The 25,426-nt window shown below is 33.1% G+C and overlaps 1 protein-coding gene and 1 non-coding gene across 2 annotated transcripts; one reads left to right on the top strand and one right to left on the bottom strand.

The window, feature by feature from the left end:
• The first annotated feature begins 2,464 nt into the window (after positions 1–2,464).
• On the top strand, positions 2,465–2,571 carry LOC133798999 (small nucleolar RNA R71). The gene has a single exon (XR_009876209.1). It is a non-coding gene; the product is annotated as a small nucleolar RNA R71 (small nucleolar RNA).
• A 19,392-nt stretch (positions 2,572–21,963) lies between these two features.
• On the bottom strand, positions 21,964–25,213 carry LOC133794864 (plant UBX domain-containing protein 4-like). The gene is made up of 4 exons (XM_062232293.1): positions 24,970–25,213; positions 23,195–23,459; positions 22,857–22,952; positions 21,964–22,601 (listed from the first exon to the last, which is right to left on the bottom strand). The coding sequence occupies exons 1-4, from the start codon at positions 25,113–25,115 to the stop codon at positions 22,236–22,238; spliced, it is 873 nt and encodes a 290-aa protein (XP_062088277.1). The 5' UTR covers positions 25,116–25,213; the 3' UTR covers positions 21,964–22,235.
• Positions 25,214–25,426: the final 213 nt, after the last annotated feature.

Below are 25,426 nucleotides of genomic sequence, written 5' to 3'. Positions count from 1 at the left end.
GTAATAATCATTCAGGACCATCAGTTCAAACAAATAGGTGACAGTCGCAAAAGTCACTAAAATGGGTCCAGCTCCCTTAGCCTTGTGACGATAGGGTCACCGGGGCTTTATAGATAAGTGAATTTTTATTAGTTCGAACAGGATAGGTGTATGGTGACTGGTCGCCAACATAACCCTCCTCATGACTTAAAGTCATAACCCTGGAACAGCGTTCCCTAGCCATGTGACAAGCAGTCACCGGGGCTATAAGCCCTGGCTCTAGTAACTAGTCTTAGACTAGACAAGCGCTTATAAGTTCATCGACCTTAGGGTCAGTCCAGCGTTAATGCCTTAGAGCCATTCAACGCTGATATCGATTAGATCTAATCTTCATTTGGCTCGGCGTTCATGACGCTATGCCATTTCTGACTCTTAGGTCAGTGTCCCTGACTAGTCAGTACATATACAAGTATACAACATTCGCTAGCATTTAATAGGAAATCCATGTCAACATTTATCAATCAACATGCTTCAATACAATCATACATGTCACATATACACAGGGTGCAGTTTTCTTACCTCAGGTTCGAGCGAGAAATAATATAAGAACGACCCTTGAGAACCATCAATCTTTAGATTCCTTAGCGGTTACCTAATCACAACCGATTAGAAACCATCAATAAAGTAAATCAATGAATGGTTCACAATCTAAACCACACTCCCGGGATCAATCCCTCACTCTGAGGACTCTCAAACTACTCAAAAGGGGCAAAGGAACCAACCCCCGAGCCTTATAAATAACTTTCCCTGAAACTGACCTAGCGCCTAGGCGCTGCCCACCAGCGCTGTGGCGCTGCCCCAGAAACAGAGAGGGCTGCTCTCTGCCCTGCATAGCGTTGGGGCGCTAGGACTGGCACTGGGGCGCCAGCTTCAGACCAACAGCTACACTGATTTTCCCTCCTTGCGATTCCTCTTGAAACCAACCTTCCAAACCAATCCCAAACCTTAGCAAAACACCCAATTCAACCCCTAAACCTCATCTACATCACCCCCTCACCAAAACCCAATCAAACATACATAAAAACTCTCCTGATTCTAACTTTCCACATCAAAATCTATAGACTGAAAACTAAAAGAAAAACAGAGTAACACCTGAAATTCATGGACAATTCCTTACCTCCAGCTGGTTTTGAATCCTCCTTAGTAGATGAACTAAGTCTATAACCTCCAAGATTTGATTTCCTAGCTTTCTACTTCAATTTGGGACCAAAAACTTCAAGGAAGATAGGGAGAAGATTATGTACAGGAAGGAGAAGCTTGCTCTGTTTTTGTTCTATATGCTTCTACAGCCAACTTAAAACATATATAACCCAAGCCAAATGACCTTAATGCCCCTAGGTCATTTAATGCTTCTAAAGTCTCCCCAAGGGTAAAATAGTCATCTTTCACCTATTTCGTTAATCATAATTAACTCTCTCGCCCTCCCGCTATTCTCAAAATTCTCAAACTCCAATAATTCATAACTCGTTACCCTTTTACTCCCGGCAACAATCTAATCATTAAAACATCCCGAGACTCACCCCGAGCCTCAAACTTAATCCCGTTATGACTAAACCGCTACTTAATATTCAAAGATCGTCTCATGCCGAATAGCTCGAACAAATCCACATTATAATGTAGCCTCAACAATATATCACCGACATGAATACAAATATACAATTACGCCCTCAACGGGCCAAATTACCAACATACCCCTGTCATGAAATGTGGACCCACATGCATGCATTTAACATCATATCATAATACAATTCAGATAAACATGCATATATTCGACTAATGGCATAATTAAACAAGTATGGCCCTCCCGGCCTACTAATCCTGCCATTAAACCATATCGGAGAATTCGGGGCATTACAGCCTATGTCGGGCAAGTGTGTACAATACTCCCATAATGGTCCTACCACCACACGATTGAACTTGGTTGGAATCTCTCCAACTGAAATTTGGGTGGTTTCTCCAACCAGGGTTGTACGTATGGGAGAATGGCTTGTTATATGCACCTAAGGCATTGCATTGCTCCTCATAAACCCCCCTCATTTCATTCAAAGCTAAGCAGTCCTTAGCTAAGTGCTCCATCCCTCCACAAACAAAGCAAGGTTCTTGTGGTTCCGCTTAAGCGATCATGTGCGACTTTTGCCCATTTTTTGTCATTAAGACCTCAAATTGCTTTTTCAAAGCTTCGAGTTGGGCCTTAATACTATCCTCTTCTCGAAGTTGATAGATCCCAGATGGTTTGTGTCGATTGGTGCTGTCAGTAGCACTTGGACCAGTCCAAGTGTGAGACTTTTTCGCGGTTTCTTCGAGATATTCAAGAGCATCGTCTGGCACTTTTTCGAGGAATTCACCATTGCATAGCATCTCTACAAACTGGCGCTCACGACTCGTGAGGCCTTCATAGAAGTAACTGACCAAGCGCTAGTTCTCATAGCCATGGTGCAGGCACTGATTTAACAGATCTTTGAATCTTTCCCATACTTGATAGAACGTCTCATTGTCTTTTTGCGAAAATGTGGAAATCTGTCGTTTTAGACTATTGGTCTTATGGCTGTGGAAGTGTTTCAAAAAGAAAGATTTGGTCATCTCCTCCCATGTTCCAATCAACCTAGATCTCAAAGAGTACAACCAGCTTTTGGCTTTGTCCTTCAAGGAGAAAGGGAAGAACTTCAGTCGCACAGCATCGGCATTGTCGGCTCGGTTATAGAACGTGGCTACCACCTCCTCGAATTCTCTGATATGCACGTATGGGCTTTCGTTTTCCATTCCATGAAATGTAGGCAGGAGTTGAATCATACCAGGTTTAAAGTCTAATGCAGGCATATTAGGAGGGAAGATAATGCATGAAGGCGTGGAAGTGCGAGTAGGATGGAGGTAGTCATTGAGAGTTCTTGGTTGGATTTCATCATTGCAAGCCATTGCGAATGGGTTATTATCAGTGAAAGTTTGTGGAGAAGCTGGATTGGTGGAAGGAGTTCCGGAAAGAGTGGCAGATGAATTGGAAGAAGTGTCACTGGAAGTTTCGTGATGATTCATCCACCCTCAGAAATCAGAATTAGATTTATTTTATGTCTCTTTTTATTTTTATTTTTTTTATTGAATTTTTTATTTTTTTTTTGTTAAACTTGTTCCCAGGTAGATTTGGAGGTTTTCGGGTGATCTCCAACGCCTTACTAGAACTCCCCGAGGTTACTGAGTAAGTATGGTGGATCACAAGTCAACCTTTTCGACCAAACAACCTTTAAGCAAAGTGAAATTGCTTATTTTGACAAAACAAGCTTGGTTTTATTATAGTAATAAGTTCAACAATTTAATAGTACAAAGGTAGATGCTCGAAATGTTCCCAGGCCGATTGGGAAGGTTGCCAAGGTACCGCTTTAGACCCACACTTGCCTAGACAGAACTCCCCGAGGTTCCCAGGTAAGTGTGGAGGGTGACGCTCTCACAAACCTTATTTAACAACCAATCTTTCTAGACAGAACAATATCGGTTTCTACCATTTGTAATATTACACAATTGTTCCCAATACTAAGTGTTTTATGATTGAAATTTTATGAACAATTTTATGCAATTTTTATGCTTTTTTTTTTTTGAAAAAAATTAAATTCTAAGGAAAACTAAGGCAAAAGAAAAGAAAAATATAAACTAAGTAACAAAATAATAAAAAAAAAACACACAAAACAAAATAAAATAAAGAAAAGAAAATTAAAGTGAAGTGAAGAGAAAATAGCAAGCTTAATCTATTTTTTTTTTCAAATATGTATTAAACTAAAAAGGAAAAAAAGTGATTATATAAATATATATATGGTTTTTTTTTTTAAATAAAAGAAAGAAAATTTAAGATAAGAATAAATATATATAAAAAAAAATTGGAATTTTTTTTTTATAGTTATGTATATATGTATATGAATGTTTATAATATAAATATATATATTACCGAAAAAAAAGAATAAAAAAAAAAGAAAAAAAAAGATATATATATAAATAAAGGATTTTTTTTTTATGATTGTCTTTTTTTCTTTTTATTTTTGTTATAATAATAATAATTAATTAAAAATTAGTAAATAATAAAAACTATACTAACACAATATTTATTCTAACAAAAACACAAATAAAGTTACTAATATTTTTGTAAAAAATTCACTAAACCTTTGAAAATTACCTCCCCAGCAACGGCGCCAAAATTTGTTTAACGCCCAAAATGTGACAACCACTAAGCGGTGGTTGTAGTATAATCGAGCGGTCGATCCACAAGGAAGTAACCTAAAATCAAAAGATTAGTAGAAAATAACACAAAAAGTTAGTAACAAGAAATAAATAAAATTATAAATGGAAAGAGGTTTGAAATTTTGGTATTGTATTTTTGATAAAGTGATAAAATGAGATAAGTGAAATAAATGTAAGATGTAATCAAGAGTTTGAGAAAATGAAAGGTTTCAAGAATCATCCATATGCTTGTTTAGTTATTTGGTTACTTGATTTACAAAAAACACACAAGTAAATAGTTCACATCCCAACATTTACTTGGAAAATCTAACATTAAAGTCCATAGTTTTTTTAACAAAAGTTCATTTGAGTTATAAAGTTATTTACTTTAAAAGCACAATGTTAATCTTATGAAAAATCTAAAAATGACAAAATATCCAAGGGCAATAATGCAATAAAAGATTAGACATAAAATTATGTATCAATATTACTTTTACTAATTAGAAGCACATAGAAAGAGCATGACTAATCCTATATACTATTAGCATAAGTAAATAAAGATAGAGATGAAAGAACATAAATAACTCAAATATATTGCATTAAAAACATAGTAAATCAAAGTAGCAAAATAACATCACTTGCATATGGAATCATTCCTAACCTTCCTAGGAAGATTAGGCCATTATGCTCATGATTCTCACAAAATTCTAAGAAGAAAATATAAGAAGAAAGTGAGTGGAAATTTTGCTATAGTTTCTCTACTCTAAAAATTACATACCTAATGTGAAGAAATTGTCCCTATTTATAGATGGGGAGAAGGACTAAAAAGAAATTAAACAACAAAATGGGGTGTACAAAATAAATCTGAAATATTAATAATAAAATATGATTTTGAAAAATCAAATCTTATTATTAATATTACCCTAGCTATTTTTGTGTATAGTCAAAATGCTCCTTCTCTAAAATACCACAAAAATATGAGCTTTAAAGCTCAAAATGGCAATTTTACAAGCCCAATACCCACAAATTATGGCTGGTGACACAAGAGGGTTTTGACCCATTTTTAGCCAATAGGGGCATGCCACGTGGGCAGCTGGTTGGAGGGAAAAAAAGGGCTGAGACAAGTTGGGGAGTTGATGCACTTGGGCTGGTGTGGTGCTGAGTGGTTCACGTTGGGCTTCAGGTGGGCTTCAGCTGATGAGGAAATTGAAGCTGGCTTGGGCCTTTGATTGAAGGGGAGACTTGATGATGGCTGAGTGTGATATTGAAAGAGTAGGGAGCTTGCATGTGGCTGGTCACGTTGGAGGCTTGGGAGATCACATTGCTGAAGGGAAAGCTGGTGGTTGAAGGAAATTGGGCTCAGCTGGGATGCCGACAAGTGGCAGCAGGGGTGTTGGAGCTTCAGCGTGGGCCTGCGGATTGGGCTGGAGTCTTGGGCCGAATGGGCCTGATTTCTTCAACAAAATATCATTTTCTTCCTTTCTTTTTTCAGTTTTAACTATTTCTCTATTCTCCATTTTTATTAGTATCCAAATGCAATTTATTTCCTGAAAATTAAACATAAATTAAATTAAAATTAATAGTTTCAATTATAAAATATATTACAATAAATTCATGAAAATATTAATTAAAACTTAATTTATTTTACACTTTAGAACTAATAAATTTGCATTTTTTGAGCACTAATCACCCTATGAGTTAAACCCTAGCTCTTAGGACCTTTGATTTTACTCAACAAAGTAATGAAATTGTCCTTTAGCCCCGAAGCGGGTCCCCAAATCAGATCATAGGAATCCTGATTAAACTCACAAAAATAAGAAAAATGCCATTTCGAGAAACATGGCGCGGTCACGCCTATGGAAAAATTAGGGTTTCCAGGGCTATAACGAATCCTTACTTCACATACATATATATATATAGTGTAAAACAAAATGTATACTTTAATACAGAAATACTGAAATTCTGAATTTACAAAATCTTTATTAAAATACATAAATTATTATTCGTAACTTCAACCATACAATACTCACACCCAAAAACTTTATTTTACATACTACATTTAATAATTTTATGTGACGTTATTTGTAACATCCCAAATTCCCTAATGTGGCTTAATGCCTTGATTTGGGGGTCAGGAGAGCAATAACTGGTTAATTGTGTTAATATGTGATTATATGCATGATTATGTGAGTTATATTATTATATGACTGTATTTGTATACATGTGGGCCTGTTTCTTATTAGAATGACATTTTCGTAATTTTGGTCGTTGAGGGCATATTTGTATATTTGTGCATATATGTGATATATGTGTAAGATCACATTATCATGTGGATATATTTGAGTTCCTCAGCACAAGACGATCTTAGGGAGCAAGTTAGCGGTGTAGTCATAACGGGATCAAATGTCGGGCTCGGGGTGAGCCTAGGGGTGAATTGGTACTTAGCACATTGCCGGGATTGAGTGAGTAATGGGTAATTATTTGAGGATATTGGAAGTAACAGGAATTGTAAGGCGTTTAATATGATTAGCAGGATGTGAGACAAATGACAACTATGCCTTGAGGGCATTAGAGGACCTAGGCTTGACTAAGGGGTATAATGGTCATTTCCTAGCCTAAGGGAGGATATACTCATAACTTAGTGGAATGAAACACTCAGAATTCTCAGATGTTCACTCTCTCTCTCTATTAGTCTTTCCTTTTCTCTCTCTCGGCTTAAATTTGGGGCAAGGCTAGAGGAATTCTTAGGATTTAAAGCTTGAGGTTTAATATTTAATTGCTGCAACTAAGAGGCTTCAATTCATAGTTGACGTAAGATTGTAACCCTGTTTTTAAATATATTTTTGTTGTGGTTTTTATTGTTCTTGAAATTGAAATTTCAAGGTTGTTGGTTGAGTTTTTGGTGGTGTTTTGAGTGTGTAAAAGCTTGGGTTTTGCTACTGGAATAGTGCTAATGTTGTGCTGGGATTGAGGCGTGATGTTTGAGATGGATTGGTATTGATTTTTGGTGAGTTTTGGGCTGAGGAACACAGGGATGGTTGGGTTCGCAGGGTCGCGTCGCGCCCTGTTCTTGGACGCCGCGACCCGTGCGAACCGCAGGGCCTAGGTGGGGGCTCTGTCTTGGTGGCACGCCGCGGCCTTCAAGGTTATGTCGCGGCCCGTGCCCTGGACCTAGACAGGAGGGCTTTCTATCTGGGAGGCGCGTCGCGACCCGCTTGGCCATTTTTGGCGACCTTAGGTTTTATTGACGAGATTTCAAACCTAAAGGCTCGGGATCAAATCTAATACCTGGTTTGGTAGAATTCAAGGTCTCTAAGGCTAGGTATTGGTCCGGAAGCCTTTAGTTGCTCGTTATTGACGGGATTCTATATTTGGTTATGACTAGGTTACCGTTAAGGGCTCAAGATCAGGGTGGTGCTCAAGGGACGTTCTTATTTTACATTATACTTGGACCTGAGTTAAGAAAACTACACCTATTATGTGACATACATGATTAGGGCTTAGCTCGAATGCTGAATATAGTTTTAATTGGGCATTGGCCCCTGTAAATGCGCATAATTATGATTATGCCTATGGATTATTGATTGAGCATGTTGAATGCTTTGAATATGGATATTTGTCATATGATGAATGCCTGTTAGCATTATATACTTGAGAAAAGCATTAACTCATGAGTCAAGGGCGGTAATAGCGCGCTGAGCGCTGGTCGATATGATTAGATTTAATCGGGAGTGCATCATACGCTTGTTCGACCCAATGGTCATAGAAATCTAAAGCGCCAGGTACGTTGGACCATCTCCAAGGCTGGTTATACAGAGGATAGGGCAATGGGCCTCGGGGTGACTTATTAGTCCCCGATCCTAGGGCGCTGAGCCCCGGTATGATTTATTAATCATGTAACTTGGGAAACAGGCCCTGATATGATTCAGTCAATAATTTATTTAGGGCATTTGGTCCCATATGACCTTGCACTTATTTATGTGAATGGTATACGTGCATGAGTACGGTTATTAGTTTTGGGCATGTTTATTATGGTATGGAAATGTGTTATTCATTGCTTATGAGCATGTTTAAGTTTTCTTGTTGGGCCTTGGCTCACGGGTGCTACGTGGTGCAGGTAAAGGGAAAGAAAAACTGGATCAGCCATGAGTTTGAGAGCTTATATGGTGATGTGTACATATGCGGTCGCTTGACCACCATGACCAAGGTTTCTAAGAGGAACTAGGTTTTAACCTTATTTTTTCCGCTTAGGTCGGCGGATTGTAATTTTTGAGTTTTAATGACCATTTTTGAACTGTAAACAACTTTGTAGACGTTTATTATGGGATCCCATGTACAATTTAATGTTTTAATGAAACATTCATTCATTTTAATCGAAATTTTTAACCATGGACCATTAATTACATTTAGATGCACGTTTAAGGTCTAATGACTTGTTTAATGGGTTAAGCACTATTTAAAATACATAGTGTAACGGTCTTGGTTAACCAGGGCATTACACTATTACACATTAACGTATAACGATGGTTGTATCAAGCCAATAAACTTTAAAGCTTTATGTATAATATAAAGTTCACAAAATACTTTTAAATAAAATATAAATATAAAATCAAGTTCCTCGTTTATTCATAAAATAGCATAGCACAACTCCACTTCCCTCAGGTCAGCCCCATATGTACATTCATGATGGTTTCACGCATTCTCATCAGCAACTTATACTAATGAAGTGCCCATAAATATTATAGTTGCATTTTCATTAGCTATTCTTCAACTTTACTTAATAGGTCTAGCCTTCAATTAGCATTGTATTGTACTCAAAAGTATGAATACAATATATTCTCTATTTTTTATTCTTATAATACATTTGTAGAAAGGAGTGGGAGTTACAAGGGCACTAGCACGCCAACTCCTAGTGCGGTCGCGCTAGGTCCCCGGAAATATAAATTGTGCTCAGAAATTTTAGAAATCCTTAATTGCGATCCCTTGCGATTTCATCAGACCCTAAAACCTAGCAAATACAAACCCAAAATCCAATTTTCTCCAGCCCCAACTACCAACTTAACCATAAAACAGTTACATCACTAACATATACTCTCTAGGCATCAATTAAACACCAATTTCAAGCCTAAAACTAACAAATTCAGAAATTAGGGCCAAAATTTCCTCAATCCGAAAATTCAAACAAAAACCATATTTTCAACAGGAATTCAAACTTTAGATCAGTTACAAATAGGTTTCTATCATCATCATACACACACAAATAACCAAACATCCCTAATTTTCGAAAATCAAACCCCAAGTCCCACGTTCCACTTCAGAACACAACAACTAAAGTGATGAACATGGTGGGAAGTCTATACCTTTTGAATTTTGAAAATTCTAGGTGGAAGATGCCCCTTTGCTGCTACTAATCCCTCTTCTTAGAGCTAAATACCTTCTAGAATCCTTAAAGTTGAGAAGCTTTGATCTTAGCATTGGTTGCTTGGTGTTTAGGAGAAGTTTGAAGAGGGAATTAGAAGAAGGGAGAAAAAGCTAGAACGTGTAAGGGAAAGTGCTTCAGCACTTAGCCTTTTTTTTTCTTTCTAAATTTAGGGTCAAAATATCATTTTACCCCTCCCACTAATTAGCCCTTTTTCCACCAACAAGGGCATTTTGGTTGTGTAGCTTAAAATTCTAATTACACCACAAATCTCTAATTTATCAACTAATATCCATCAAACACAAATACCCTATCCATTAATTTTAATTTTCTCATATTTTTAAAATACTAAAATTCCCAAAATATCCCTAGGCTCGATCCGCGCCGAGTATTTTTCCCGTTGTGACTTTTCTGCTAAAACTGCTTGAAGGGATTCACTCATGCCGAAAATATCACATACCCACATAATAACGTGGTCACCATGCACATAATACATAATATTTACAGTTATACCCACAGCGGACCAAAATTACGAAAATGACCACTTTGATTAAAAGTAGGACTTTAAACACACATATAATGAAACATATTCAATTATATAATAATATAATTCACATAAATTTCGCTCATGTTCTCCCGGCATGCTAATTTAGCTATTAAACCTTATTAGGAGTTGTGGAACAGTACTACACAAATCCTTATAGTATATATTACATGTATTAATGAACTTTATGACTTCGAATTTTTATAAAGATTGCATATGTGTGTGTGAATATAAGCTTTCAGAGGGTGTTTTGTGAAAATTAAGAGGAAAACAAATCAAAACGTTCTCATAATTAATTAAATAAATATTGTTTTATAAAAATATACAATGCATTTTTGCTTAGTTTATTTATAAAATTTATTAATTATTTTTATTATTGTCATATAAATTTTAAATTAATGAGCAACATTATATATATAAAAAATAACATAAACATATTCAATGAAAAATTAAACTAAAACATTATTTATGATATTTTTAAACATAAATGATAATTTTAAAAAAATTACGATTATCTAATATATATTATTATTATAATGATATTTTATAATATTTAAATTTATATTAATATAAGTATTACATATTTTGTCTTGTATTAAATATTATAATAATAATATTTTATAATATTTGAATTCGTATTAATATAATTAGTAAAAATTAGGATTATATAATATTATCATAATAATATTTAAATTTATACTAATATAATTATTAAATATCTAGTCTTGTATTAAATATTATTATAATAATGATATTATATAACATTATTTGATTTGGATTTATATTAATATAATTATTATATATGTAGTGTTGTATTACATATTATTATAATAATGATATTTTATAACATTTGAATTTATATCAATATAATTAATAAATATCTACTTTTAGTTAGTTTTAAAAGTATATTTCGTTAAATATTTGGAATATTCCATTAAAGTTAACAAAAGAAACTGTTAAAACAAAGAATTTATGTTATCTACACACTTTTATATAGCAGTTTAAGATATGTTTGCGGCAAAAGTATTCAAGTAATAAGTAAATTTCACAACATATAGACGAACTTAACGGTAAAATAAACAACTGCACTAAATTACACCGACACATGGACAAAATACACTTTCGCCGCCAAAAAAATAACTTAGGTCCTTAAGTGCAACAAATACAATAATTTAGGTATTTTTGCCGCAAATATCTCTTATTATAATAATATTTAATTCAAGACTAGATATTTATTAATTATATTAATGTAATTCAAATGTTATAAAATATCATTATTATAATAATATATAATACATAACAAATACATTATATATAAGTGTCGTGTATATAAATAGTATAACTATGTTACTAAATAAGAAATTAGAATAATAATTTTCTTTTGTCAAGAATAAACAAGTTTATTCTTCATAAATTGAAGTGTGATTTGAATAATATCATTAATATTTTATATCTTCAATAGGATAGTTTGTGATAAAAAATGCTATCATATTTAAAAAAAAAAAAACTATAAACAATGTTTTGGATTATTTTTTTTAACATGTTTGTGTCATTTTTTTTATATAATATTGTTTATTTATTTAAAATTTATATGACAATCATAAAAACTTAATAAAAATAACTAATAATTTTTTTTTAAATAAAATTAAACAAACTTCCTTTTTGTGTGGATAAGATGTATTATAACCAAGCTCGATATGATGTATATATATACTAAATACAAGCAACGTGCAATATGTACGTTTGCTTAGTTTTATTTATAGAATTTATTAATTATTTTTATTAAATTTATATTAATGTCATATAAATTTTGAAATAAATATCATATTTTAATTAAAAATTTTATTTATTTTTATTTAAGTTTATGTTTGTTCTAGTTTTTGAATTTGGGAGTAACAATAAGAGATTATATATTATATATTTAATGTAATATTAAATATTATATGTTTAATGTAAAATTAATTATTACACTTGGATTTTAAATTTAAGTTTCTTTCTAGTTTAAAAAAAAATAATTTGTTACTAATTCACAGTAGATTATATTATATGTTTAATATTATATTATTCTAATAAGTGAGTTTAAGTTTACTTAAATTTTATTTAAGTTATAAAACGTATGACTTTATTATTTTTAAATAATTATCATGCTAAAATATCTCAAAAATATCATATTTTAATTTGTTTAATTATTTATTATTTTTAAATAATTATCATTGTAAAATATCTTATTTTATTTTGTTTAATTATTTATTATTTTTAAATAATTATCATGGTAAAATATCTCAAAAATATCATATTTTAATTTTTTTATTTTATTTTATTTAAGTTTAAATATTTACAAATTACTGTTAAATATAAAAATATTATATTAAATATAAAAATATTTTATTAAAATTAACATTAAAAAATAAAATCTCTTAAAATAAAAAAATTGCGTTATCTACGTACTTACTATAATAAGAAGATTTATATATATATATATATATATATATAATATTAGCTTGGCTGGGGTATATCTCATCCGCACAAAAAAGAAAAATAATAAAAATAAAATAAAGCTGAGCCCTGCAGATGTTCGTTTCTCTTTTTTACTGCTTTTCCCTTATTTATGCAATCAATTACTTATTAGTGTTTATTGCCAAAAAGAAAATTACTTATTAGTGTAATATATGTTTGGGGCATGTAAACTATTCTTTAGTCGCATGGTCCAATATATTATTGTCAAATTAATAAAGATAGGTAAACTACAAACAAAAAAAAACAGTGAAAATTAAAATAATTTGGAGAGTATATTGCCATTCAAAGACACAACACAACGACAGTTTTGGAGTACTTCTACAATAATTCAAGATAATTTGGACTTATCCAATAATTGACCATTATTGCATTTAGTTCCAAAGATAAATTTGTTTGAGACAATCGAAATGCCAACATTTAATTATTGTTTCTTTTCTTAAGCATCTAAAGAAGTTAATTATCGTTCTCTTAATAATCTTCTTTATACACATAAATCATCATTAATCGTCAATAACAATTAAATCATCAGTGAATAGTTAAGATATCTAACAAATTTAATAATAAAGTTCTACGTATACTTATCTCATAAAAACCACATATAACTATATCCATATAACAATAATGCAATATATGCAATGAACATTTTTAAGTGAAAATATTTTCTTTTGTCAAAACTTAAATTCGGTAATTAAGAAAGACTTGAGACTTATGACTTTATACACCATAGCTAGACAAAGTTAGCGCCTGAAGCACGCTGAGTTGCAGAGTTAATCCATTATTTGTCTAAAAAAAATGATTTGGAATAAGGATAACGACGAAGGACATCAGCATATCAGTGAGACCAAGGACGAAACGAGTTCAATATATATGGTGGTTTCGAAAGCTCAAAACAAGCCTCGGAACACACTAATTTAGAGCTACCATGGCAAGATCCTACGGCGCGGTGCCTAGATGTGGTCGAATCAAGAGAAAGAGGGAGAGAATTTAGGGGACTATCTTGTAATTTCATAAATTAAATGTTTTTCTTTTATACAAGCCAAACTTGACTTAGGTGGGGTGTTTGCTATGGAGGTTTGGTTTTGTGGAAATAAGAATATTACCCATGTTTAGTAAATTTATTTTTAATAGTTTGGGAGTTTGTATTTACAAGTAGGTCCTATATTTTTAGTGTTGTATTGCTGTGATGACTGCAAGCTTCTTTACTAAAAAAACAAAATTGAATAATATCTTTGTGTTGGAAATAATGAACTCTTGAGTGTACATTTATTTTGTTCATATTTATTACTCTAAAAATACATTGATTTTTTAAAATATATTTTACAAATAAATATCATTATTATAGTTTATGTTTAATTATCATATTCATTATGTTTACCATTCAAAATAAATACTCTAGCTTATTGAATATTTTTTAATACTGTTACACCCCAAGATAAAGATTGAACATCTTTCCTTTAATAAAGTAGAGACTAACTGATCAAGAACTCTAAGAGTCCCAACGATGTCTTCATAATACAAATTCTTTATAATATTTGCTAACACTCATAAAAACTTATTCCATTAGTTCTTTTAGGGTAGGTAACCATTTGGTACCTTGTGTTTTTACAAAGTATCATTTTGGTACTCTCTATTTTCAATAATGCTCATATGATACCCTGTATTTTAAAATCGTACATATTTGGTACCCTAAACTCAAATTTAATTAATAAAATTTTACTAATTTAATCAAACTACTATTAATTAGGTAAGTTCCAAATTTAAATTTAATTACTTAATCACATATAACTGATGACAGTTTGATGATATAGACAAAATTTTATCTATCAAATCTGAGCCTAGAGTATCTGTTATACCCAAAAATTGGAGAATGCATCCTAGGAGGCTAAGGAGAATGCATTCTAGGAGAGCTAAGGGGAGTGGTCCTAGGAGACCCCAAGGGAGTGGTCTTAGGAGAGCCCAAGGAGAAAGTGGTCTTATGAGACCCCAAGGAGGATGTGGTCCTAAGAGACCCCAAAGGGTGTGTAGGAGGCAAGCCTCCCAAGGTTTCCTAAGTGTTGGCTCGAACGTGTCCAAGGTAAGTAGCTAAGGAGGAGGAGTCTCATGTAAGAGAATGGAGACTTAAATTTTGATAAGGAGAGCCTATACAATGTTCGATCGGACATGTTTGGGAGATGTTAAAGGAGGTTGCCTCAATGTTGTCCAAGGTGAGGTTGCCTCAATGTTGTCCAAGGTGAGGTTGCCTCAATAATGTCCAAGGTGAGGTGCCAAGGAGGTTGCCTCGGACCACCTTGGTCCGAGGAGAAGCAAGGAGATTGGTTCAAGGAGGAACATGACATGCTAGAGGAGAGTGTCATGTTAGAGGAGAGAAGTGCATGTCCTACTACCATGCACGTTCAACCCACCAAAAACATGTCCTACCACCATGCATATCCTACCACCATGCGTGTTCAACCAGCACTTGCATGGGTAGTGAGTAGGAGGTGGACCAACTAGCTAGATGAGACTAAGTCAGACACAACCCCAACAACGTACGCGAGAATCTCTCATTCTTCCCACAAATGGGGGGTTTGTTACATTTCGAATTTTGAATGTTTAAATGTAATAAATATAATAAAATATCCCTATCATAAGGGGATATCAGTTGAGGATCCCAGGCCTATAAATAGAGAGTTTATGGGATGAGAGAGGGGCTTCCTTCTGCTTCTTCTTTCTAGAGAGAGAAAATTGGGAGTGTCTATTCTAGAGAGAGAAAGTGCTGAAATAAGAGAGAATTCTTGTATTTTTGCAATCTGTACTGAAGAAACTCAGTTGGCTCAGTCCATCTGATCTTGAGTACGGGTCTATAAATCACAACTCTAAGTGGATTAGGCTATTACCGACAATCGGGGCTGAACCACTATAAAAATCTCTTGTGTTATTTACTTTTCTTGTTTTTACCGTCTGTTGTCGTTTTTATTTCTCTTGAAGGCTTGTCGTTATTGACGTTCTCACGTCGTTGGCTAAAAACGCAGTCAACAGTATCAAATATGTATAATTTTAAAATACAGGGTACCATATGAGCATTATTGAAAACAGAGGGTACCAAAATGATATTTTGCAAAAACATAGGGTACCAAATGAGTAAATTCCCGTTCTTTTATACATATATTTCTAATAGCTAATCACAAACTCAAATTAATTCATAGCTACATTGATATAGGTGTTGTTTGGTAACACTTAAAAAAATAGTTTTTTTATTTAATTAATTGAAATTTTAATAATTAAACATAAAATCTGTTTGATAACTCTATTTTTATTTATTATTTTTTTAAATTTTAATTAAAATTTATTAAATTTTGAAAATAGAATTTTTTCACTTTCAAATTTTTTTTAAACACTTTTCAATTTTTCCTTTCTTTTTTTCTTCTTTTCTTCAAATCAACACCTTATATTATTAAACAAAAAATAAAAATAAAAGTTATCAAACGCATTTATTATTTTTTGTTTTTAAAAACAAAAAACAAAAATAGTTACCAAACATATTTTTATTTTTTAAAAGTAAAGAAACAAAAATAAAATAATATTTATATTTTTGTGTTTAAAAAATTCAAAAACAAAATTTTTACCAAACGGACCCATAACATTTACATATTCTTTATATAATTTTATAAATTTTTTTCTTTATAAGCTTTTTTTTCTTCTATTTAGTATATATTTATTATTTATTTTTTCTTTTTTAATTATTTTATTTTGTTTTAATTAATAAAATTTATTTAAAGATATAATATTTAAATAATGTAGAAAAAAATATAGAAAATATGATATATAGTGTAATATAAAAATTTGAGGTAATAAAGTAAAAAAAAAAAAAAAGATTTGATGAGGTATTTTGAAAAATATAATAGAGTACCCATTAGGAGTGGTGCAAGCTGAATGTATCTTTCCATCCTATATAGAGTTTGAAAATGGTCTACGCGAAGCTAGCCACAAACCTCTTGTCATGGTAGACTACTATATTGACGTCGAGATATCTCTTACTTTAAAAAATATGTTGTTGGTCTTTTTTTTTTTCGCTTCGACAATCAGCCTGAGGTAAGCTAAATCTCACAACAAGAGCACGAGGCCCGAAGATAGCTTAATCTCACATTGGAATGTCATTTTAATGTATTAGATTTTTCACCATTTAGTTGGAATGGTCATTCTTTTCATATATGGAAAGAAATGTCATTTCAATGGACATTTTAAAAAAATTACTCATTGATCAAGCACTTCATCGTAACATCCTTGACTTGTACCACCACAATATTTCCCCTCATATTTTCCTCGGTAACCTGAGAAGACCATAGAGACTAACATAATGATGGCATAATTGAACCTAGCCTAACGTTAGTATTTAGATCTTCAGTGCTTAACAAATGACAAGTGTCTCAAGCTTCATCCTCGTATTTCTTCATAGTGTTGAGACAAAATCTTGCACTAACGATTATTAGCTAGGTTATATAATGTTTTGTGATCATATAAACGTGCCATATTCATACAACTTAATTAATTACATTACTAGAAAATACATTTCAGCATCGACTCAGAACCAGAGTCGTATGGTCTATGATGTCCACTCAGAGCCCACGCCATAGGTAAATATATATATTATAGCAAACCACACATTCTTTCTTCCAATAGCCATACACACACAAATCTTAATTCAATATCAAATGTCCCATAAACTCGAATTCATCACAAATTGCACAAACCATATCAAATATTTATACAATGAAATAGATCCAAACAAAAAATTGACAAATCTAAACCCAAAGTAAAGGGAAAATTTGAATTTTTATGCTTAATGAGGGGTTCTAAGTAAAAAAAAAATAGTAGACATTTAAATCATTTCAAAAAAATATCAATTATTTTGATAATAACCAAAATACTTCTCTTATAATTTTTCTCATCCACCTCCCATTCTCTCTTCCCTCTCTCTCCCTCAACCCATTTCTCTCAATTCCCTCTCTAGAAAAAAAAATTCATAGGTAAGGTAAAATATAATAGAAATCAATGTAATAAGTATTCTTCACTTAGGACACTAAAATACTACATTTCGAACAGAACTGGGCATGATTTTTGGGTTTTTTTTGTGATTTTTTTCATATCTGAAACTTTGGAATCTGTAGAAAATCGACATGGTTCGATGGTGGTTCGATGGTGCTCGATGTCAGCTCGATGGGGCCTTCAAAATTATGATTTTCATGAAAAAATCGATGTTGCTCGATAGTATTTGATAGAGGTTCGATGTTATTCGATGCGATTCTTGCAAGATATGTAATTTTTCACTCGGATGTCTGTTTGGGGTGACTTTTTTTTATTTTGGGTATTTTTTCAAGATCTACACATTTGAGATGTGTATATACACATTTTGGAAACGTAAATCTTGAAAAAATGACAAATGCAAAACATACCTCATGTTCAAGATATGTGTTGACCGCGTTTTTGGCCAATGACAAAAAATCCTTCAAGAGAAATATACGACACATACAATTTTTATAGTGGTTCAGCCCTAATGTGTTGGTAATAGCCTAGTTCACTTAGAGTTATGATTATAGATCTATACTCAAGATCAGATGAACCTGAGTCAACTGAGTTTCTTTAGTGCAGATGAAATGAATACAATATTTCTCTCCAGATACAAATATCCTGAGCCTTGTATTTATAGGCTCAGGATCGTACAAATGATGTCCCCATATTCGCTATTCTCACTATATTTAATTAATAATAATATTCAAAATAAAACAAAACACTATATTTGTGGGATAATCTAAGAGATTCATGCGTAGGTATGACTGATTCTTGTTGAAGCCGTTATTGGGATCCTTTGTGTAGCACTGTTTTGTCTAGTCGCCCCACATCACACTCAGGAGGAGAACTAAAGAACCAAAATTCCTCACTGGTCGGGCAAGACTAGTGACTGGTCGGACAAGCACCTGACTTGGCGGACAAGCACATGTCTGGTTGGCCAAGGACAGGACTGGTCGGACAAGCACCTGACTGGGCGAACAAGCACCTGACCGGGTGGACAAGCACCTGACTGGGCGGACAAGCACCTGACCAGGCGGACAAACACCTGACCGGGCGGACAAGCACTTGACTGGGCGGACAAGCATATGACCGGTCGGACATGACACTTGACTGGTCAGTCAAAAATCTTCACTAGTCTACCGGACCACTCCTAAGCCAGATTATCCAACCATTCCTTGCCATTTGTTACCTTTATTGCCACGTCATCATTTTCAAATTTTGGGGATAACAATATGTTTTGGTATGTTTTCAAGTTCTAAGCTTTGAAAATGTGTATGTGAATATCTAAAACGTGTAGATTTCAACAAAATACCCAAAAAAAAATCATCACAAACGGACACTCGAGTGAAAAATTATGTCTCTTACACGAATTGCATCAAACCACCATCGAGCAACCATCGAATCATTGTCGAGCAACGTCGATTTTTTCATGAAAATATTGATTTTGAAGGCCCCATCGAGCTAGTATCGAGTACCACTAAGCAACAATCGAGCAAAGTCAATTTTCTACATATTTCAGAGTTTCAGATTTGAAAAATAACTCAAAAATCATGTCCAACTCGATGGTTGCTCGATGGTGTTCGATGCTACCTTGATGGGGCCTTCAAAATTAATATTTTCATGAAAAAATCGACGTTGCTCGATCGTGGTTCGATGCAATTCTTGTAAAAGACATAATTTTTCACTCGGGTGTCCGTTTGGGATGATTTTTTTTGGGTATTTTTTTGAGATCTACATGTTTTAGATGTTCACATACACATTTTCAAAGTTTAGAACTTGAAAATATACCAAAACATATCTTGAACATGAGGTATGTTTTGCATTTGTCATTTTTTTTCTTCAAGATTTATATATTTCCAAATGAGTATATATACATCTAAAACGTGTAGATCTTGAAAAATACCCAAAATAAAAAAAAAATCACTCAAAACAGACACCTGAGTGAAAAATTACGTATCTTGCAAGAATCGCATCGAACCTCAATCGAACCACCATCGAGCAACATTGATTTTTTCATGAAAATATTGATTTTTAAGGCCCCATCGAGCACCATCGAACCACATCCATTTTTTTTTGCAGGTTTCAAAGTTTTAGATCTGAAAAAAAAAATCACAAAAAAAACTCAAAAATCATGTCCAAGTCTGTTCGAAATGCAATATTTTAGTGTCCTAAGTAATGAATATTTTCTATTACATTGAGTTCTCTTATATTTTACCTTACCCGCGAATTTTTTTCTAGGTGGAGAGTTAAGAGGAATGGGTTGAGGAAGAGAGAAAAGGAAGTGGATGGAAAAATTATGGAATGAGTATTTTGGATATTGTCAAAAAATTTGGTATTTTTTTAAATGATTAGAAGGGCTAGCATATTTTTGACTTAGTACAGCATAAAAACTCAAATTTCCCAACTAAAATTTCAGTCATATCTCAAAACAAAATAAAAACATATTTCCAAATTTTTCTTAAAATTGTAGTTTAAAAAAATATTAAAAAATTTATAATTATGTTGTCAAAATAGAACAATGCAAGCATATTGTGATTGCCAATTGAGGCTAGCCTTGGGTGGGAGTGTGAGTGTGTTCGGGGAGGGATTCAAACCACAATTGCATGAAAAGATAAAAGAAAAAAGAAAAAGGAAAAAAAGCATATTCACATATACTAATAAAAATGAGAGAGAAGATATTAAATTCTCAAATGACCTCATAGTATCTACATTAATTGTGGTTCTCTGTAGTATTTGTCTAAAGTTAATAATCATTAATAGGTTTATCATAATTAATAACCATTCTAGATGTTATTAGTGGCAACAAATACATGGTAATGAAAGGGATATATATAGAGAGAGAATGGTCTGGTCTGGTCTGTGGCTGGAATTGACTGGGAAATCAAAAAAATATTTTGTGATGATGATGATTATGAACTAATCATGGAGTCAACTATAGTAGATTTTTAGATAAGGGAAATGTTCATGCGCCACAAAAGATGAGGTAACCCCACCTAATAAATCACTTTATTACCTTTCATCCACAAGGCAATAGTACTTTTTAACAAAAAATACTAAAAGTGAGCAAATATTAATGTGATGATATGACTTAATAAATTAATAATTGTAAACTAATTAAACATTACAATGTAAGGTGGGGGTGTTGGACAGCACCCAGTGGATAAAAACAGCAAAGGTGGGGTGTGGAAGGAATAATTGATGTTTCTCACCGCACCGCACCGCACTAATTGGTGGTGTGGTTCATTTCAAAAGAAAAAATCAAACAAGGGGTATTGCTGTTTGCTTTTGCGCAAGCAAATAAATATCATACCCCTTTTAAAAAAAATTAAATAAATATAGCACAGCATAGCAGCTTATCTATCAATCAACCTCGACCCTTCGTGGCTTTTTTGTATTACGCTGCTTGGCTTGGCGTGATCTCTATTCTCTCTTCAAAGACACTCTCTTCTCATGCCTTTGTTTTTCTTATTGTAAATTTGGCCGACAGCGTATCTTTTTTTTTTTCTCTTCTTGATATGAGGTAAAACTCTAGCAACCATAGTCATCTGATGCTTTTGCTTCTCTTTTCTTGCTCAAGTAAATTGCATTATATATATATATATATATGTAAGACTTCGATTCTGTTTGGTCATAATCATCTGATCAATAAGTAAATTGGTCACAGGAATATTAATAATTTATTTTTTAAAAATAATTATAACTAATTATCGAGGACTCTTAATTAATTGCAAATGAGAGTCTTATTTGGTGCGAACCTTGAGCTTAAAATAAAAATAAAAGCAGGTACAATGTTTACTTTCCACTTTTAATTTTTATTTGATTTTTGGTTTGGTTTGGGTTATTCTTGCTTTTATATTTTGACACCATTTGCAAGGAAGCACGAATGTTGAGTTACATCGAGAAGTCCTAATTAGTGGGGTATGTTTTTTTTTTCAGAATTTTAAACATAAGCCTCGGAGGTAGTTGTTAGTCAATAAAGACGAAAAAAGTCTCAAATATAGTTTATATATCAAAAGTTTATCGCCAAATTCAGCCCAAAAAAAAAGGGTTTTGTAATTTGACACAAGCACATTAAAGTGATTGACGACTACTGATCTTCAATCTTGAGTGGCATGCAATTTCGACGACTACGGATAGCGATATATGTTGACATTATTTGTTTTCTGCTTTGAAAACGGGATAGAAAGGACAAAAATGGTTAAACAGACTTTTATTCAAGTAAAATATATAAAAAAGAATTAAAAAAAAACTTACAAACCAAAATCCTCCTACACCACTTTACAATAATCTTTTTTAGGGAAAAAAAAAAACTTGTGTCTTTATATATATATGTAAGAAATACATTTTTTGTTAAATGTATCTCATTAAAATAAATCAAACACATCCCTTCAGTTGAAATAACATCTTCACGTCCTTTCTATATGGTTCTCAATTCACATAGGCCAGGCCAGAGTAACAAGACGCAGGCTAGAATTTCTGAATAACAACCGAATTGGCAAGACCCGCCTGCTCTATTGTTTGCTTTGGGTCGCTAAGAAGCTTGGGAGGAAACCCCATCACCTGCAACTGATAATTTCTGGAATCCCCAGGCCTAGATCCATCGATGAAGGAACGAATATCATTAATGGTATGGTGGTAGTTAAAACGTCCAATCGTCCGGGTTCCATCAGCCAATCTAAGCTGAACTGAAGTTGAGGGAAGTGTTTCATCCAGAATGACTTCAGCTGGAGGGACTGTTACAGCAGCAGAAGCAATGGTTGTCTCAGCTGAAGCAGAGGTACTGCCTAGAGTTCTTCCCACGCCCTGAAATGAAATGTGTCGCTTCTCTGGCTCCTGCAATGGGAGGAAAAGAAGCGTTGAATGGTAAAACCAGAATTGAATGCGCTTATAACCAGGTAAATGCATCCTTTATGTGCAATATAATTTCACAAGAAAACTTTTACAACCTCAATAGTCAATAACCTGAATGCAGAACAAACTCATCTAAATGCTGACAACAGCTTTCGAAGTTTGGACATTCAATTTCATCCTTCTCATTTTATTTGAGAAAAGCAAAGGGGGAAAAAACAGAGCAAAGAAAGTACTAACCGGGCAGTTTTCATTCATCTTTATCAGATTGACATGAATTGAGGACTTCCTATCTGCAGGTTCTAGCTCTTTTGGACACTCAGACTTCTTGATACTCTGCATTGAATTGTATTACGAAAAAAGAAAAGGAAAAAAAAGAGTATAAAGCAATCATTGCTAAGATCACCAAAAAAAGTATATTGAATCATCTACAAGAAAATAATAATAATTCCAAATGAACACACTTATCAACCCAAGAAAATTAAACGCATTATGCATATTAACAACGAACACTATTCTTTCAGCAAATGACATTTTTGTCTAATATTTATTCAGAGTCTACCTAATTTTAAAATTACCTCCAGGAAATTTGCATTTTCAGGATCATCCATACTCCTCAAAGGGCCATCATTCACAGTGAAACCATTGCTCCAGAAGACAATGTTGTGTACAAGCTGAGGAGTAGATTGTACAGTTTCCCCTGAGAGCAATCTACCTGTACCAGTAAAGCTCCTTGAGCTTGAAGGCGGAACAACAGGCCCTTCTACAGCTCCCAACTGCCTAGCTTGGTCAAATATTGCATCCACATCATTATCCTTTGACGGATCTTGAACAATCATTCCACTGCAGAATTAAAAATAACAGATTTTAACCACAAAATAGTGAAAACAAAAAGGGTATGTAAAATATGAAAAACCATTAAAAATATTTCAGCCTGCAAAACAAATTACACTTAACTATCTACAGAGGGGCTAGCATCCAACACTCATTCCTGACTAGTCTCCACGCAATAAACCAATCATGTACCCAAAATATCTGATTGACAGTTTCAGCATCTATCTACTTGTTTCTTTTATTTATTCAGAACATAATGGGAATTTAAATAGCAAGATTAACATGAAACCATAATGGTGAAAATACCAAAAAGAAAGTCCCGGTAGTCTTTAGAGATTGTGTTCATGAAAGATTGCAGTAAAGAAAAAAGAAATCAACTGTCATACTTTCCCCCAATCCCCCCTCTCTTCTCTCTCTCTCTCTCTCTCCCAACATGAAACTAGAATGGCCAGCCTCCCAACAGACCAAACTCATTTTCACAGAAAGATTGTCCCATTAGTCTTGAGAGATTGTGAAGGAGCTTAGGAAAGGTTTGAGCAAAGAAATAAGAAATGTATACCAGTATCTAAATAGAATCCCACAGTAGTTCCAATCTGGAAAACATCATATATATATCCCAAGTTATTGTCTCCAATTGACAAGTCACTTAATTTGTTACAAAAATAGTTTTTTTTCTTTTTCTTTTCTTTCTAGCTTCTCTTTTTTTCTCCATCAGGAAATTGGGGACAAAAGACTTCTATTCCTCCCTCCATTTCTATAGATATTTTAATGAAAATGCTAGTAAAAAACCTTCAAACTACCGAAACTTCTATTCCAAAATTTGTAGGGGTGAAGAAATAAACCCCTCAACTGCATATAAACAAAACCGAATTGCGCTGGTGCCGTTACTTTGTTCAGAGTGTATGTGTTCAAATTTTTCCAATAATGTGTATATTTGATTTTTTTTTTTTTTTTGAAATAGATGTATATATTGATTTAGGAACATATATTCATATAAATTTCAACATAGCAAATTTTAATAGGTTAGTTAGTGTATAAACTTAAAAGAGCACATGTGAAAAGTTCTTTTTATTCAAACAAATTAATATCAATGAATTCTTAGGTCAAAAATTATTTTCTAAGTTCTACTGATAAGCTCCTCTCCTCTGCATAAATTTCTTTCTAAAACCTCAGATATTCAGATTTATATGTGTCTATATACAGACACTGGTTTTAAGGTCTGTTAAAAAAAAATCTTAAAATGATACTGCCATACCCGCACCTTGACGGTTTCACATAGAAATGAACCATTCACATAGCACTAATATTTCCCCAATCAAACATGTCATCAATTTCGAATGAACAATCCCAATCTATCTCCCTCTTTATTTCTCCAAAACTTAATGTTCATCAAACCCTAATTTCAAAACAATAATAGTCTGGTATAAATATAATCACGGGCCTCATAAACCGAAGTAGAATTCAATATTAGAAAAATATATATTATATATATGAAGTATAGTAGGGTTTCGAAAAGTACCTCTTTTCTCCACCGGTATAATACTCTTGAGGGCCATCGGAATCGCTGTCGGAGTCGGCCGAAAGACGATTGAGATCAGAAAGAGTACGAATACCACCAGTTCTACTGCTTGAAGCCTTTGAACTTCTCTTGTCCTTAGATGCCATTGATTTTTTTGAGCACTTAAAACATAAACACAGAAAAGCAATCTCTAAAGGATGAAAAGGAACTCCTCAAATTGCTTGACTTTGTTCTCTGCCCATTATTTCTATTATTCTCTCTCTCTAACTCAGTATTAGAACCCACGCACTTTTAAGCGCGTCTGTCAGTACTGCTACGCGCCTCCATGTCACGTTGTCGTTGATATTTTTTCAATTTCTCAAAAAGAAAAAATAATAATGATATTGATAATTTTTATGGTAGAGGTTTGACATAAGATTTTGTCTGGTTGATTTTTTTTATTACTTTGTACATTGTA

The sequence above is a fragment of the Humulus lupulus genome, chromosome 8 (assembly GCF_963169125.1).
Source record: "Humulus lupulus chromosome 8, drHumLupu1.1, whole genome shotgun sequence".
NCBI classification, from domain to species: Eukaryota; Viridiplantae; Streptophyta; class Magnoliopsida; order Rosales; family Cannabaceae; genus Humulus; species Humulus lupulus.
The sequence above is the reverse complement of the archived record's forward strand: the minus strand, read 5'-3'. Positions and strand labels throughout refer to the sequence as shown.